This window comes from Taudactylus pleione, unplaced genomic scaffold (genome assembly GCF_031769625.1).
Source record: "Taudactylus pleione unplaced genomic scaffold, aTauple2 ptg000946l, whole genome shotgun sequence".
NCBI lineage: Eukaryota > Metazoa > Chordata > Amphibia > Anura > Myobatrachidae > Taudactylus > Taudactylus pleione.
Genome location: NW_028285347.1, coordinates 1,632,663 through 1,645,221, shown reverse-complemented (window position 1 = coordinate 1,645,221; position 12,559 = coordinate 1,632,663). Strand labels below are relative to the sequence as shown.

The 12,559-nt window shown below is 45.8% G+C and overlaps 1 protein-coding gene across 1 annotated transcript in view; it reads left to right on the top strand.

Moving 5' to 3' along the window:
• The window catches only part of TDRD12 (tudor domain containing 12), a 206,771-nt gene that overhangs the window by 130,970 nt on the left and 63,242 nt on the right, over positions 1-12,559 (top strand). The window contains exons 16-18 of the mRNA XM_088459847.1: positions 3,563-3,719; positions 8,422-8,549; positions 10,376-10,564. Of these exons, the coding sequence (XP_088315973.1) occupies positions 3,563-3,719; positions 8,422-8,549; positions 10,376-10,564 (474 nt within the window). The remainder of the gene's footprint in view (positions 1-3,562; positions 3,720-8,421; positions 8,550-10,375; positions 10,565-12,559) is intronic.

The following is a 12,559-nucleotide window of genomic DNA, read 5'->3' as shown; positions in this document are numbered from 1 at the left end:
AATCGTTCAAAACTTTGGTCAAATCGTCCAAATCGTTCAAATCGTTTAATCGTTCAGTCGTTCATCTGTCAAATCTGACAAGTCTGACAAATCTGACCGTGTGTACGCTCCATTAGAAGCATTTCCTTAAAATGGGGAGATCTTGTTTGGCCCAGACTTAGACAAGATTGTAGCCACATTAACAGCATCAAAGTCTGGCTTTCTGCCTTCAGCAGCTACCGCAAAGCTTAGGACAACATCCCTTAGGTCCTTTCGTCCCAAAGGAAAGCCAAAGGGTCAGTCCTTTCATAGGTAGTCGGCTTCCACTAGGACCGCTAAGCCCAGGACCAAGCATACCTGGACCACCAGACGTCCTGCTTCAAAATCTGAGGACAAGCCTTTGGCCTCCCCCTGGGGGATCCTAGAGTAGGAGGCCAACTTCTTCAGTTTGCCCAGTGCTGGTGTCAAACCACCACAGACGCTTGGGTAAGAGAAGTGGTCTCCCACGGGTACGCCCTCTCATTTCTAAGACTGCCACGCCACCAATTTTTCTACACAGGCCCTCTATCAGACCCGAACAGGGCCCTGCTCACCCAGAAAGCCATTCAGTCCTTGCTGCAAGCAGGGGTTATAGTTCCAGTCCCGCTATCACAGCAAGGAAATGGTTATTATTCTACTTTGTGGTTCAGAAGCCAAATGGGTCTCATTGGCCTCTCTTCAACCTCAAATACCTGAACAATTTAATCAGGGTACCCAGGTTCAGGATGGAAACCCTATGCTCTATTATCCTAGCTATGGAGCCTGGGGACTTTATGGTATCTCTAGATATTCAGGACGCTTACCAACATGTACTGTACCTATAGCGCCCTCTCATCAGCAATATCTCTGGTTTGCTATACTACAGCAACACTTCCAATTACAGGCTCTACCCTTTGGACTGTCTACAGCTCCAGGGGTGTTCACCAAGATTATGGCTATAATGGTGGCCCACCTGCGTAGTCAGGGAATCTAGCTGCTACCATACCTGGAAGACCTCTTGCTTCTTAGCAAGCTCCCCAGAGGTGCTTCAACGTAACCATTGCCTTCCTGCAAAAGCACGGCTGGTTAATCAACTGGAAGAAATCCTCCCTGAATCCTTCACAAAGGATGGTTCATCTGGGAGCTCTATTGGATCAGAGAATCTTCCTGACCGCAAACAAGATCTCCACACTGCAAATACGTGTGCGCAGATTCCTACACAGTCCACTCAGCAATGCAAGTTCTAGGATTCATAGTATCTACCTTTGACACGGTGAATGCTCAGTTCCTCTCCAGACCCCTGCAACAGCTAATCCTGTTCAGGTGGAACAGGTTGCCCCATCGGATCAAGGCTCAAACAATGGTTCTCTCTCCAGAGGTCAGTCTGTCCCTCTCCTGGTGGCTACAGACATCCAATTTAACCAAAGGTCGCCCCTTTTGGATCTTGGATTGGGTACTCCTTACAACTGATGCAAGTCTCTGGGGCTGGGGCGCAGTGACTGGTCAACACTCCATCCAGGGCTGATGGTCCCCAGTCAAGGCAGTCTTACCAATCAACATCCTGGAACTTCAAGTCATCTACAGAGCTCTCACTCTGGCTCAGAATATTCTGGAAAACAGGCCAGTACAAGTACAGTCTGACCACGCCACGGCTGTGGCCTACCTCAGTCACCAGGGGGGCACTTGAAGTCAGTCAGCAATGACAAAAGTGTCCCGCAATCTTACATGGCCTGAATGCAATCTCCCAGCCATCTCTGCAGTGTTCATCCCGGGGATTCTCAACTGGGAAACTGATTTCCTCAGCCATCTCGACATGCATGCAGGAGAATGGTATCTACATCCAGAAGTCTATTAGCCTCTAGTGGATAAATGGGGTCTTCTGGAAGTGGATCTCATGGCCTACAGACACAATCTGCCAGGGAACGGGTCCAGAACAAGGGACACCGAGGCATCCTTCGTAGATGCCTTATCAGGGAAGTGGACCGTCCATGTGGCGTACCTATTCCCTACAGTCTCCCTTCTTCCTAGAGTCCTTTGGAAGTTCAAACAAGATGGAGGCACTGCCCTGCCGGTGGCCCCAGCATGGCCCAGACGGCATTGGTACTCAGATCTTCGGAGCGTCTCCATAGACGCACCATTCCTGCTACCTCAGCGGCCAGACCTGTTGTCTCAGGGTCTGAGATCTAAAGGGTTTTCTTGCTCTGTGGTCCACACTACAGAATTCTCCGAGCCTCTATGCCGGCCTCTGCTATGAACCTCATGTGTTTTGGGTCTCTAGAGTCCTGGCCTTCCTCGAAGCTGGATTGGATCTTGGGCTCCGCCTTACTTTGCTGAACGTACACGTCTATGCTCTGTCTGAATTGCTTCAATGCTGGATTTCCACACTTTCCTTGAAGGTGTCCTCCGCATACAGCCTCCCTTTGTCCCTCCTGTGGCTCCATGGGATTTTTCAGTGGTTCTTCGGGCCTTACAGGGCACTGCTTTTGAACCTTTGGAATTTGTGGATCTCAAGTGGCTTACAGCAAATACTTTTTTTTTCTTCTGGCTATGGCGTCCGCCCAAAGGAAATCGTAGTCCCGGCCTTCCAATCACCAGACCTCTCTGTAGGTGAGGCCTCATTGGATGTGGTCCATGCTCTCAGGAAAACATACACCCTCTTGTCCTGTTTGGATTTCACAAGAAGGGTTGGCCAGCCAATAAACAGACATTGGCTAGATGGCTTTGCATGACTATCTCACAAGCTTACATGCAGGTAGGCTTTCCTGTACCGGCTACTGTCACTGTTCTGTGGGGCCCTCGTGGGCAGTTCGCTGTGGCGCCACAGCTGACCAGCTTTGTAAGGCTACCACGTGGTCTTCTGTTCACACTTTTCTTAGGTTCTATGCCTTCGATACATTTGACTCTAAGGATGCTTCATGTGGATGCCAGATTCTCCTATCTGCTCAGGAGCGTCCCCTCCCTTGAATAACTGCTTTGGGACATCCCCAAGTTCTCGCTGTGGAGCCCTATGGTCCGTGAAGAAGAAAAGGAGAGTTATGGTAAAACTTACCTTCGTTAACTCTTTCTTCGAAGTCCATACGGTCCACAGGGCACCCGCCTTGACGCAACTGGCTTCAATCAGCTATGTTTCTTGGTAACCTGTTTCCCATCTCCTTCTGTGTGAGAATGATTCTTGTGTGTAACAGTCTTCCTTCTCTCCTCTCCTCCTTCGGCCTTAGGCTTGTCACAAGCTGAAGTGCTCTGGCTAGGGGGTGGGGTATAGGGGGAAGGACTGTTGCATCCTGGGAGCAAATCTTTAACTGTTCGTTGCCAAGTCCTCATCCACCACCTACACCCCGAAGATCTCCCTATGGACTTCGAAGAAAGAGAGTTATCGAAGGCAAGTTTTACCATAACTCATATTATATATTATATAATATATCTATCTTTTGCGTGTGTATATATGTATGATTTATCTGCATCTGACTCGTAAGTGTAACAGCTTTCAGGAGATCATTCTCCTTCAGAGCTACACATTTGTAGTAGAGAATACAAATTATTGAGGCTCATACAAATATTATCTCAGCCCTATGCAGTGATCATCTGCCCGGGATGGGACAAGGCTCATGAAGTGTACAATCTGCTCCTGGGCTACAGTAAATGCATCCATCCGATAAGCCCCATGCTTCTGTTGGTTGGACTTAAAAAGGAGGAGGTTGAGAGCGTTAACCTTAGAAAGCAGTGTGAGTTAAACGTTATACTGTACACTGTTGATTATAAGGTGCTATTTTGGTTATATAGTAAATTTTTTTTCTGTTTGTCTTTGGATGGAAATATAAAAATTGGACTATCATCGTTTTAATTTTATTTGTTTACATGTAAGTAGACTTGGATAGGGATCAACTAAAGAATAACAAAATGTTCATACTAGAAGTCCTTTATACGATATTTTGCACTTTAGAAACTACTAACTGTAATGCTCTGCATTGCCTGGCTTTAACTTCTTTCCTGTCTCCACCCCCTGCTCAATTTTTTTCTTCTTCTCTCCCGCTCTTTCTTCCTCTTTTCTCCCACTCTTTCTTCCTCTGACACTTCCTTTCCTCCTCACCTCTCTCCCTATCCCCTTTTCTCTCTTTCCCACCTTTCCTTGTCCCTCGCCCCACTATTTCTATCACTGCCTTTCTCTCTTTCCAATGCATCTCTGAGTACACACTATTAGATTCCAACATGATGATATAATTTTTATCGGTAGTCGATTTTATTATATAAATGAATCACATTTTGTTTCACAAATCAATCTGGTCATGCACTTTGGAATGTTCTGTATGCATTGATTGCGACTCATACAATGAAGCACAACGGAACTTGGTGTGGAAAAAAACCCCGGGCACTACATTGTAGTACTTTGTATACAGGTTCAGAGACTCAGTCGCACACAGGGGATGTAGTTATGAGACCGATGGCCGCATGGCTACCGGTCTCAATCCTGTCAGCGGAATCCCGGCAAGGGATTTAACATAGGCGTTGAAATACCAACGCCTATGTTAATCCCGACGCCGGAACGTCGAGGATGCCAGCCCGAACGAAGGCAAGTCCGGGGCGCCCTTAGCGTTAGCCGCGGGTGGTTAGAATTAGGGGCTCTAGCGGGGTTAGGTTTGGGGGGGGAATTAGGGTTAGGAACCCCTAGGGGTTAGGGTTAGGCACCACCAGGGGGAGGTTCAGGATAGACACCCCCCCTCGTGAGGGTTAGGTTTAGGGTACGGGAAGGGGGTTAGGTTTAGGCACCCTGGGGGGGGGGACTTAGGGTTAGGCACCCCTAGGAGAGTGTTAGGGGGGAGAGGGGAGATTTAGGTAACTTACCGCCGGCATTTCAGTCCCATTCCGCACACAGATATTCAAGTGTTGCATATCAAATGAATCACTATATACCACCCTGTTCCCCATACAAAGAACTCTAAGGGTTCAGTCTACGAATGTTACTGTGGTTACATAAATTAATCAGTAGGGAGGCACAAAAACATCACTTCGCAATAGAGGAAATCGGCAGGATCATGTGCCGTTCAGAGCAGATTGTATCGTCGATCTTCAGTGTGTTCATTAGAGGCGTGGAAAACTGGTAGACTTCCTACATCAGTGATTTTCACCCTTTTTCAACTTGAGGCACACAGCGCAAGATTTGAAAATTTCCAAGGCACACCATCCTGCAATGCGGCGTGCGAGACAGATGAAAAAACATACACATTGGCCTCCGCAGGAATAAAACACACATACATTGGCCTCCACAGGAATAAACACACATACACTGGCGTCCGCAGGAATAAAACACACATACATTGGCGTCCGCAGGAATAAACACACATACATTGGCGTCCGCAGGAATAAAACACACGACATTGGCCTCCGCAGGAATAAACACACATACATTGGCCCCAGAAAAATAAAACACACATACGTTGGTCTCCGCAGGAATAAACACGTATACATTGGCAAGTATACGAGCAAGCGTGCCGGCGGGCTTCCAGGCAGGCGGCCGGACAGGAGGTAAGAGAGAGAGAGCGCGGACTGGCTGATTGGCGCAGCACGCAGGCTGAATGGCTGGAGGAGCATAGCCAAAGCGGCGTGCATGAACTGATATCACGCCGACGCATCTTTTGCAGGTCACTGCCCAGACGCGCCTGAGTCTCCCAGAGGAGCTTAGCGGCTCGGGCTGTTGCAGTACTGTAAAATGTGCCCGGCGGCTCGGACGGCTGCGGCACACTTCACAACCGGCCACGGCACACTAGTGTGATGCGGCACAGCGGTTGAAAACATCAAGCATTTTGTAGAGCAGGCATGTCAAACTCAAAATACCAACCGGGCCGAATATTCAAGGTCTTAAGTGTGTGTGGGGCGCAACAAAAAAAAGTGTATGCAATTTTGAAAGGTTTATTATTAATAAAAACCAATGCAGTGCCCCCTGTAGTAGTGCCCCTTATGCAATGCCCCATGAATTTTTGCCCATTATGCAATGCCCCTTATATTGTGCTCCCAGTAGTACCCCTTATGTTGTGCCCCTAGTAATGCTCCTTATGTTGTGCCCCCTGTAATGCCCGTTAAGCAGAGCCCCCAGTAATGTCCCTTAAGCAGAGCCCCCAGTAATGCCCCTTATGCAGAGCCCGTTATGTTGTGCCCCCAGTAATGCCCCTTATGTTGTGCCCCCAGTAATGCCCCTTATGTTGTGCCCCCAGTAATGCCCCTTATGTTGTGCCCCCAGTAATGTCCCTTAAGCAGAGCCCCCAGTAGTGCCCCTTATGCAGATCCCCCAGTAATATCACTAGTAGTTCCCCTTAAGCAGAGCCCCCAGTAATGGCCTTAGTAGTGCCCCTTATGCAGATCCCCCAGTAATGCCCCTTATGCAGAGCCCGTTATGTTGTGCCCCCAGTAAAGCTCCTTATGCTGTGCCCCCTCCCAGTATACAACAGGCCCCACTCACCTGTGCAATACTTACCTTTCTTCACGATGGCCGTCCCGTGTAGATGCTGCCGCTGACTGAATCTAATTACATCCAGAGCGGCACGCGTAGGCTCCTCTCATCGCGGGAGACGCGGGTAATGTCATGACGTCACCCACGCGCTGCATCACTGGGAATGCTGGCCTCTGAAGCGATCAGAGGCATCTGATTGCTTGAGAGACCAGCGTTGCCAGCTATAAATAGAGTAAACACTGCCCGATCGGAGCTGAGCTTGGATTGTGGCAGGGGTGTGGGCCGTATATTATATATGTGGGCCCACCCTGTCGGGCCTCATAAAATGTTTATTCGGGCAGCGGGCCGCATGTTTGACATGCCTGTTGAGTCAAAGGCAAGATGGAGCAATTCTGCTCAAGGGATTCGTAATCACTCCTTGGGGATGCCCTGTCAGTTCAATGGTATTGCCATCTGCTTGATCTATTTCCTTTGGTGACAATATTTGCATGCATTCTTGAATGGGTTTTGGGTACTGTAGGTGGTCCTAGACAGTCACAATGATTGTAGTAAATAGACCTTCTCAAGATGTCAGTGTGTCTGTTGACTCTTAACTGGGGACTGTTTTTTGCCATCTGGGCCTGGCGTTTTTAGCTTTTACGGGGTAGCATAGAAGCCATGCTTCTTAAGGAAAATGTATTATATAGATGATAATTAGAGCTAGAAAGCCTGTGTCGTCTAGGAATCATCATAGGGTCTAGAAGACTTATGTTTCTTGGTGCGAGAAGAGGATGTTCTTTTCAGATAGCACATTTGTCCCTGTTTTTACAGGATAATTTGGATATCCGTTGGAACTAGCATTAGACTCTTAGGGCTCGATTCAATTCAAAACAAATTGTGGAGGAGCTATTCAATTCAGCGTGCAGTTTTGTTGGAGAATGACGGTTCTTGCGTCCCTTAAAATGGTGTTTAGTCACGAGAACCGGCATTCTCAGACAAAAATGCCCGGCGCGCTGCTGTTTCCGTGGCGCTAAGGACAGAAAATAGACTCGCGCCTTTAGTTTTGTCAGATTTCTGCTCGCACCCCAGGGGGGATAAAAGAATAAATACTTAGTCTGGGTTAACAGTGCACTTAATTGAATAGCTTCGGGAGCTCCTTGCCAGAGCTATTCAATTTGCGTTTAATTGAATCGAGCCATTAGGGGTATATTTACTAAAGTGCGGGTTTTTAGAAGTGGAGTTTTTGCCCATAGCAACCAATCAGATTGTAGCTGTTATCTCCTAGAAGGTGCTAGATAAATAAGTAGTTTCTGATAGGTTGCTTTGGGCAACTCCACTTCTACAAAATCGCACTTTATTAAATATACCCCTTAGAGGGGAATGCCTGCTGCTCCTGTCTAAAGTGACTAGAGCAATTCAATTGCTTGTGCCAATGGTGCTCATCATTTCTTTTTGCCCCCTCCTAAGGTGGTGAGCGGAAACTTGTGAGAAGTCTGGCTTTCAGTGCTTTGCATTTGTGGGAGACTTATAAGTAATAGGCGCCAAGTAACTTGTCTGCTGGCACAAACAATTGAATATCGCCCCATCACTTTAGTTAGGAGATCAGGTGCAAGAAAACTGTTATATTCCCCCCTTAGACTCCGTTAAACCTCATCCACCTTTCACTGCCCAATACATTCTACAGATGTGCCACCACATTTAATCACCATGACAGTTAAAAATATTAAAATAGTTCATAGTGCTCTCTTTGTTCAACACTAGTATTAAATATATAAATGCAAAATTCAAAGAAATCTTAAAACAACCCTAGATGAGACTTGTGGGTATTACAAGCTCTTCTCTTTATTAGTATCATTACCATACACAGCCTGCTCCAATGCTTGGGACATCATGGACATCTCTGAGACCATACATACCTATATTGGTGTTTGACCTTATATACACGTTCCCTTGATTGTATAGACAGAGTATGCTTAAACTCTTGCATTCATGTGTACCATTAGGTGAAGTGATCGTCACTACCCCACAGAGTTTGCTGAGATGTTTGGTGCATCATGGGCTCTTTTTCCTGAGGATCTGCCATCTAATTCTTGATGAGGTGGAAGTACTGTTCTCCAAAGCCGGGCCACAGGTGAGAGGACACTGTAGTTTCCATGTACGTTACACTGATGGGCCCAGATTCCAAATACCTTTGTATATGTGCATACAGATGTGTCCTCATACATCTAGCCTGAGTACGCCATGTGGCCCGAGATACCTGGTGCCAGTTCCCGTGTGACTCTGCTAGCGCTACGAGTCTTTCAGTTCTTTTCACTCATAAATGCATCTTAGTCGTAGTCTGATGTACTAGGACGCACCAGCAGACTCTGCTGATTAATGTGATATGTGACACTTGTATATCTGTGTTTGACTGAGTCTGTATATGAGCACAACGGAACTTGGCGTGGAAAAAAGCTGCAGCCATTAGATCGTAGCATTTTGTATATATAGATTCTGAGACTCAGTCGCACACACATATACAAGTGTTGCATATCAAATTAATCAGCACAGTCTGCTAGTGCATCCTAGTTGCATCACATTGCGACCACGTCTTTTTCGCCCGACGCTCGCAGAGTCATATGGGACCTGGCGCGCCAAGAGGGGCTGTTTGGCATGACTGCAGAAAGGATGTATGAGGACACATCTGTATGTGGACTTTGTTTGTTTAGTTTCCTATGTTTGAAAGCTGAACATTAATTAGAACAAACTAATCCAGTATGAGAGCATCTTCTAATATCAACAATTGTGTTATACATATTTTGTAGTATATTCTAAAGGGACGTACACCCGAGACAATATCTTTGAACGATAACGATATCGTTCAACGATATATCGTTCCGTGTGTATGCAATGAACGACGCGTGTTCCTGCTGGACGATAACGATATCTTTGGTTCTCCGTACATGCAGGCCAATTTGGATGATATCGTCAAGAATTACCTGTTCAGAGATGTGACAGGATGACTTCACTGAAAGATATCTTTCAGGATGTACACCCAATATCATTTGTCCTACACTACAGGAAGTTCAAGGGAAATCTTTCACCAATATCATTCATACAGCACTTCATGTGTATGCGGCTTTAATGTTTCCTACATGTGAATATTGCCATAAAGCACAGTCCCACTGAGAGTTAGGGGTTATATTTACTAAAGTGAGAGTTTTTATAAGCGGAGATGTTGCCCATAGCAACCAATCAGATTCTAGCTATTATCTCTAGAAGCTGCCAGTTAAATATTAAGTAGAATCTGATTGGTTGCTATAGGCAACATCTCCATTTCTGAAAACTCACTTTATTAAATTTACCCCTAAGGATTATATTTACTAAAGTGAGAGTTTTCAGAAGTGGAGATGTTGCCCATAGAAACCAATCAGATTCTACTTAACATTTAACTAGCAGCTTCTAGAAGATAATAGCTAGAATCTGGTTGCTATGGGCAACATCTCCACTTATAAAAATTCTCATTTACCCCTTATTGTCTATGTGCAATTCCTGTTGAAGCATTTCTCTACCTCTAATTAGATAACATTTATTTTTTTCAATAATAATATTGTATTGGCTTGAAGATCATATACAAATATTACATTGTGTCTTTTGAAAGTACAATCACAGAATAATAAGGTCATTGGAATAGTTAACAATGCTAAACTTGTACACAGGAGCTAACATTTAAGAAATGATACATTGTTTCATAACTAGATTTCCCATTGATTTGTGGACTAAGAGCTCCCTCCAGAGGTCTTTTTTTTTTTTTTTTCCTTACAGATTTTTTGAAAGTGGAAGTATTGCACTTTTTTGGCCTGAGCTTAAAGTAGTTCATTAGTGACTGATCATTGATATCTCTATAGTCTTGTTATTTCACATTATGAAATCTATTAATTACTTGTTTCCCAATTTTATTGGTGTCCTTGTTTTCAGATGTCAGTCATTTTAGAAACCTACAAGAAAATGGTGTCAGCTGAGAATAGAGATGGAACACCTCAGCAGATTGTCGCTGTTGGAAATACATGGCACCGTGACATTGAGCTGTTATTACAGTACACAACAAGCCCACAGGTTATAATCACCAGGATGGAGCAGGCAGCAGTCTTTGCCAATGTCCAACAGGTATTCTTCTTTCCTATAAGTTTACCAAAGAGGTGCATTATGCATCCTCTATAGCAGTGGTTCTCAAACTCTGTCCTCAAGACCCCACACAGTTCAATGTTTTCCAGGTCACCCCGCAGGTGCACAGGTGTAGTCATTACTCACTGACACATTTCCCAGGTCACCCAGCAGGTGCACAGGTGTATTCATTACTCACTGACACATTTCCCAAGTCACCCAGCAGGTGCACAGGTGTATTCATTACTCACTGACACATTTTAAAAGATCCACAGGTGGAGCTAATTAATTTCACTCTTGATTCTGTGAGTAGACCTGGAAAACATGCACTGTTGGGGGTCCTGAGGACAGAGTTTGAGAACCTGTGCTCTATAGCAAGTAAGTGGCGTTATTCAAGATCTTGGTCACTTGATCATTTTTTATTTTAAATCAAGTTTTATTGCTTTTTTAAATAAAGTAAACACAAAAATAGAGAACCCAGCTCTCACTACTTAATAGAAAGCCAAAAACTGGAGACAGAAGAAAACATATCCTTAGGGTGTAAATATTGTTACAGCATAGAAATGATGCAGATTCTTCTGACATACCTCAGTGAAAGAGTAGCTACTTAAAGCTAGGATAAGGAAATGGACAATGTTACTTATCACACTTATGTGCAGCTACCTCCTTTCCCCTCCCACCGCAGACACCTCACCCATAAAGAGATACAAATGTAATACTTGATGAATCTACTGTATACAGATAAAATTGTTATTAAAAATAGGATTTTTTAAATTTACCGATAAATCCCTTTCTCCGATTCCATAGGGGGCACTGGAGTATATTCACTGGGTTATAGACGGGTGGATGAGTAGAGATGGCACTTTAAGAATTTATTAGAATAGAAGTTGGTTCCTCCCCCTCTATACCCCACCGAGCTCAGTTAAGATGAATAAAGCCTGAACAGAGAAGGAGAGCAGAGACAACAGAGGACAAAGAGAAAGGAGGAGGAACCAACAAAGAAACAAACAGCAGTAAAGCTACAACAACAATACATAGTAGAGCAACTCTATGTATCAGCAACCCTCCAAAGAGAACTGCAGTAAGTAAAAGCGCAGGGAGGGCTGTTATTTGCTTGGGTGATTTTAACAACGTAATGGATCCATCCCTGGACCGTTGGTGAGAGTCCATTTCTTCCCTACCTCCTTCCCCGTCTCCCTTTTTTAAATTGATTGCTGAATTGGGCTGGTTGGATGTCTGGCGTGTCCATTATCCTGCTGTCTCTGCTTTCTCCTGTCAGTCCTCTACTTATCGTACTTTCTCCTTCATCCACTAGGGGACACTGGAGTTCAAGACAGTGGGGTATAGACGGTGGTAGAGCAGAGCCTGGCACTTTAAATAAATTGAGAAGTGTGACTGGCTCCTCCCCCTCTGTGCCCCATCAGCCCCAGTTTTTAGAATGTGCCCGAGAGAGCCGGTCGCACATCAGGCTCTCTCCAGCCTTTGTCATATATATCTTTTTTTAATTTTATTTACAAGCATGAGGACAGGCAGGCTGCTTACTGTGGCAGTCTGCCTGCTACGTGGGAGCCGCCGGGAAGGGCACCACACGGCTACTGCAGTCTGTGTCCGGTGACCCTGAGGAGGGGGCACACCCAAATATGGAGTCATCGGACCCCGAGAGGAGCCGCCACTGCTGACACCGGCATGTGTCCAGGTTCCCCTCTGCCCCCTCAGCCCAGTATCCCGGCCGCAGCAGTTGTGAGTATGACCACTGCTCCTGATTAGCAGGAGCAGTGGATGTATAACTGGGCTCAGTGACACTGTCACTGTAGGAGGACCCGACTTCCCCTCCCCCCGCACCACCCTCTCCTTGACTTCCGGTCACCAGGTGCTGTACAGAATCCCTGGTTATTACCGGGGCAGCGGGGGCGGAAATGGCGCGTCATGCATACTAGCGGCGCCTTTTATAGTCGGGCTCTCCCTCACTGTGTGCGCACGCGGCTGTCAGCGTTGGTA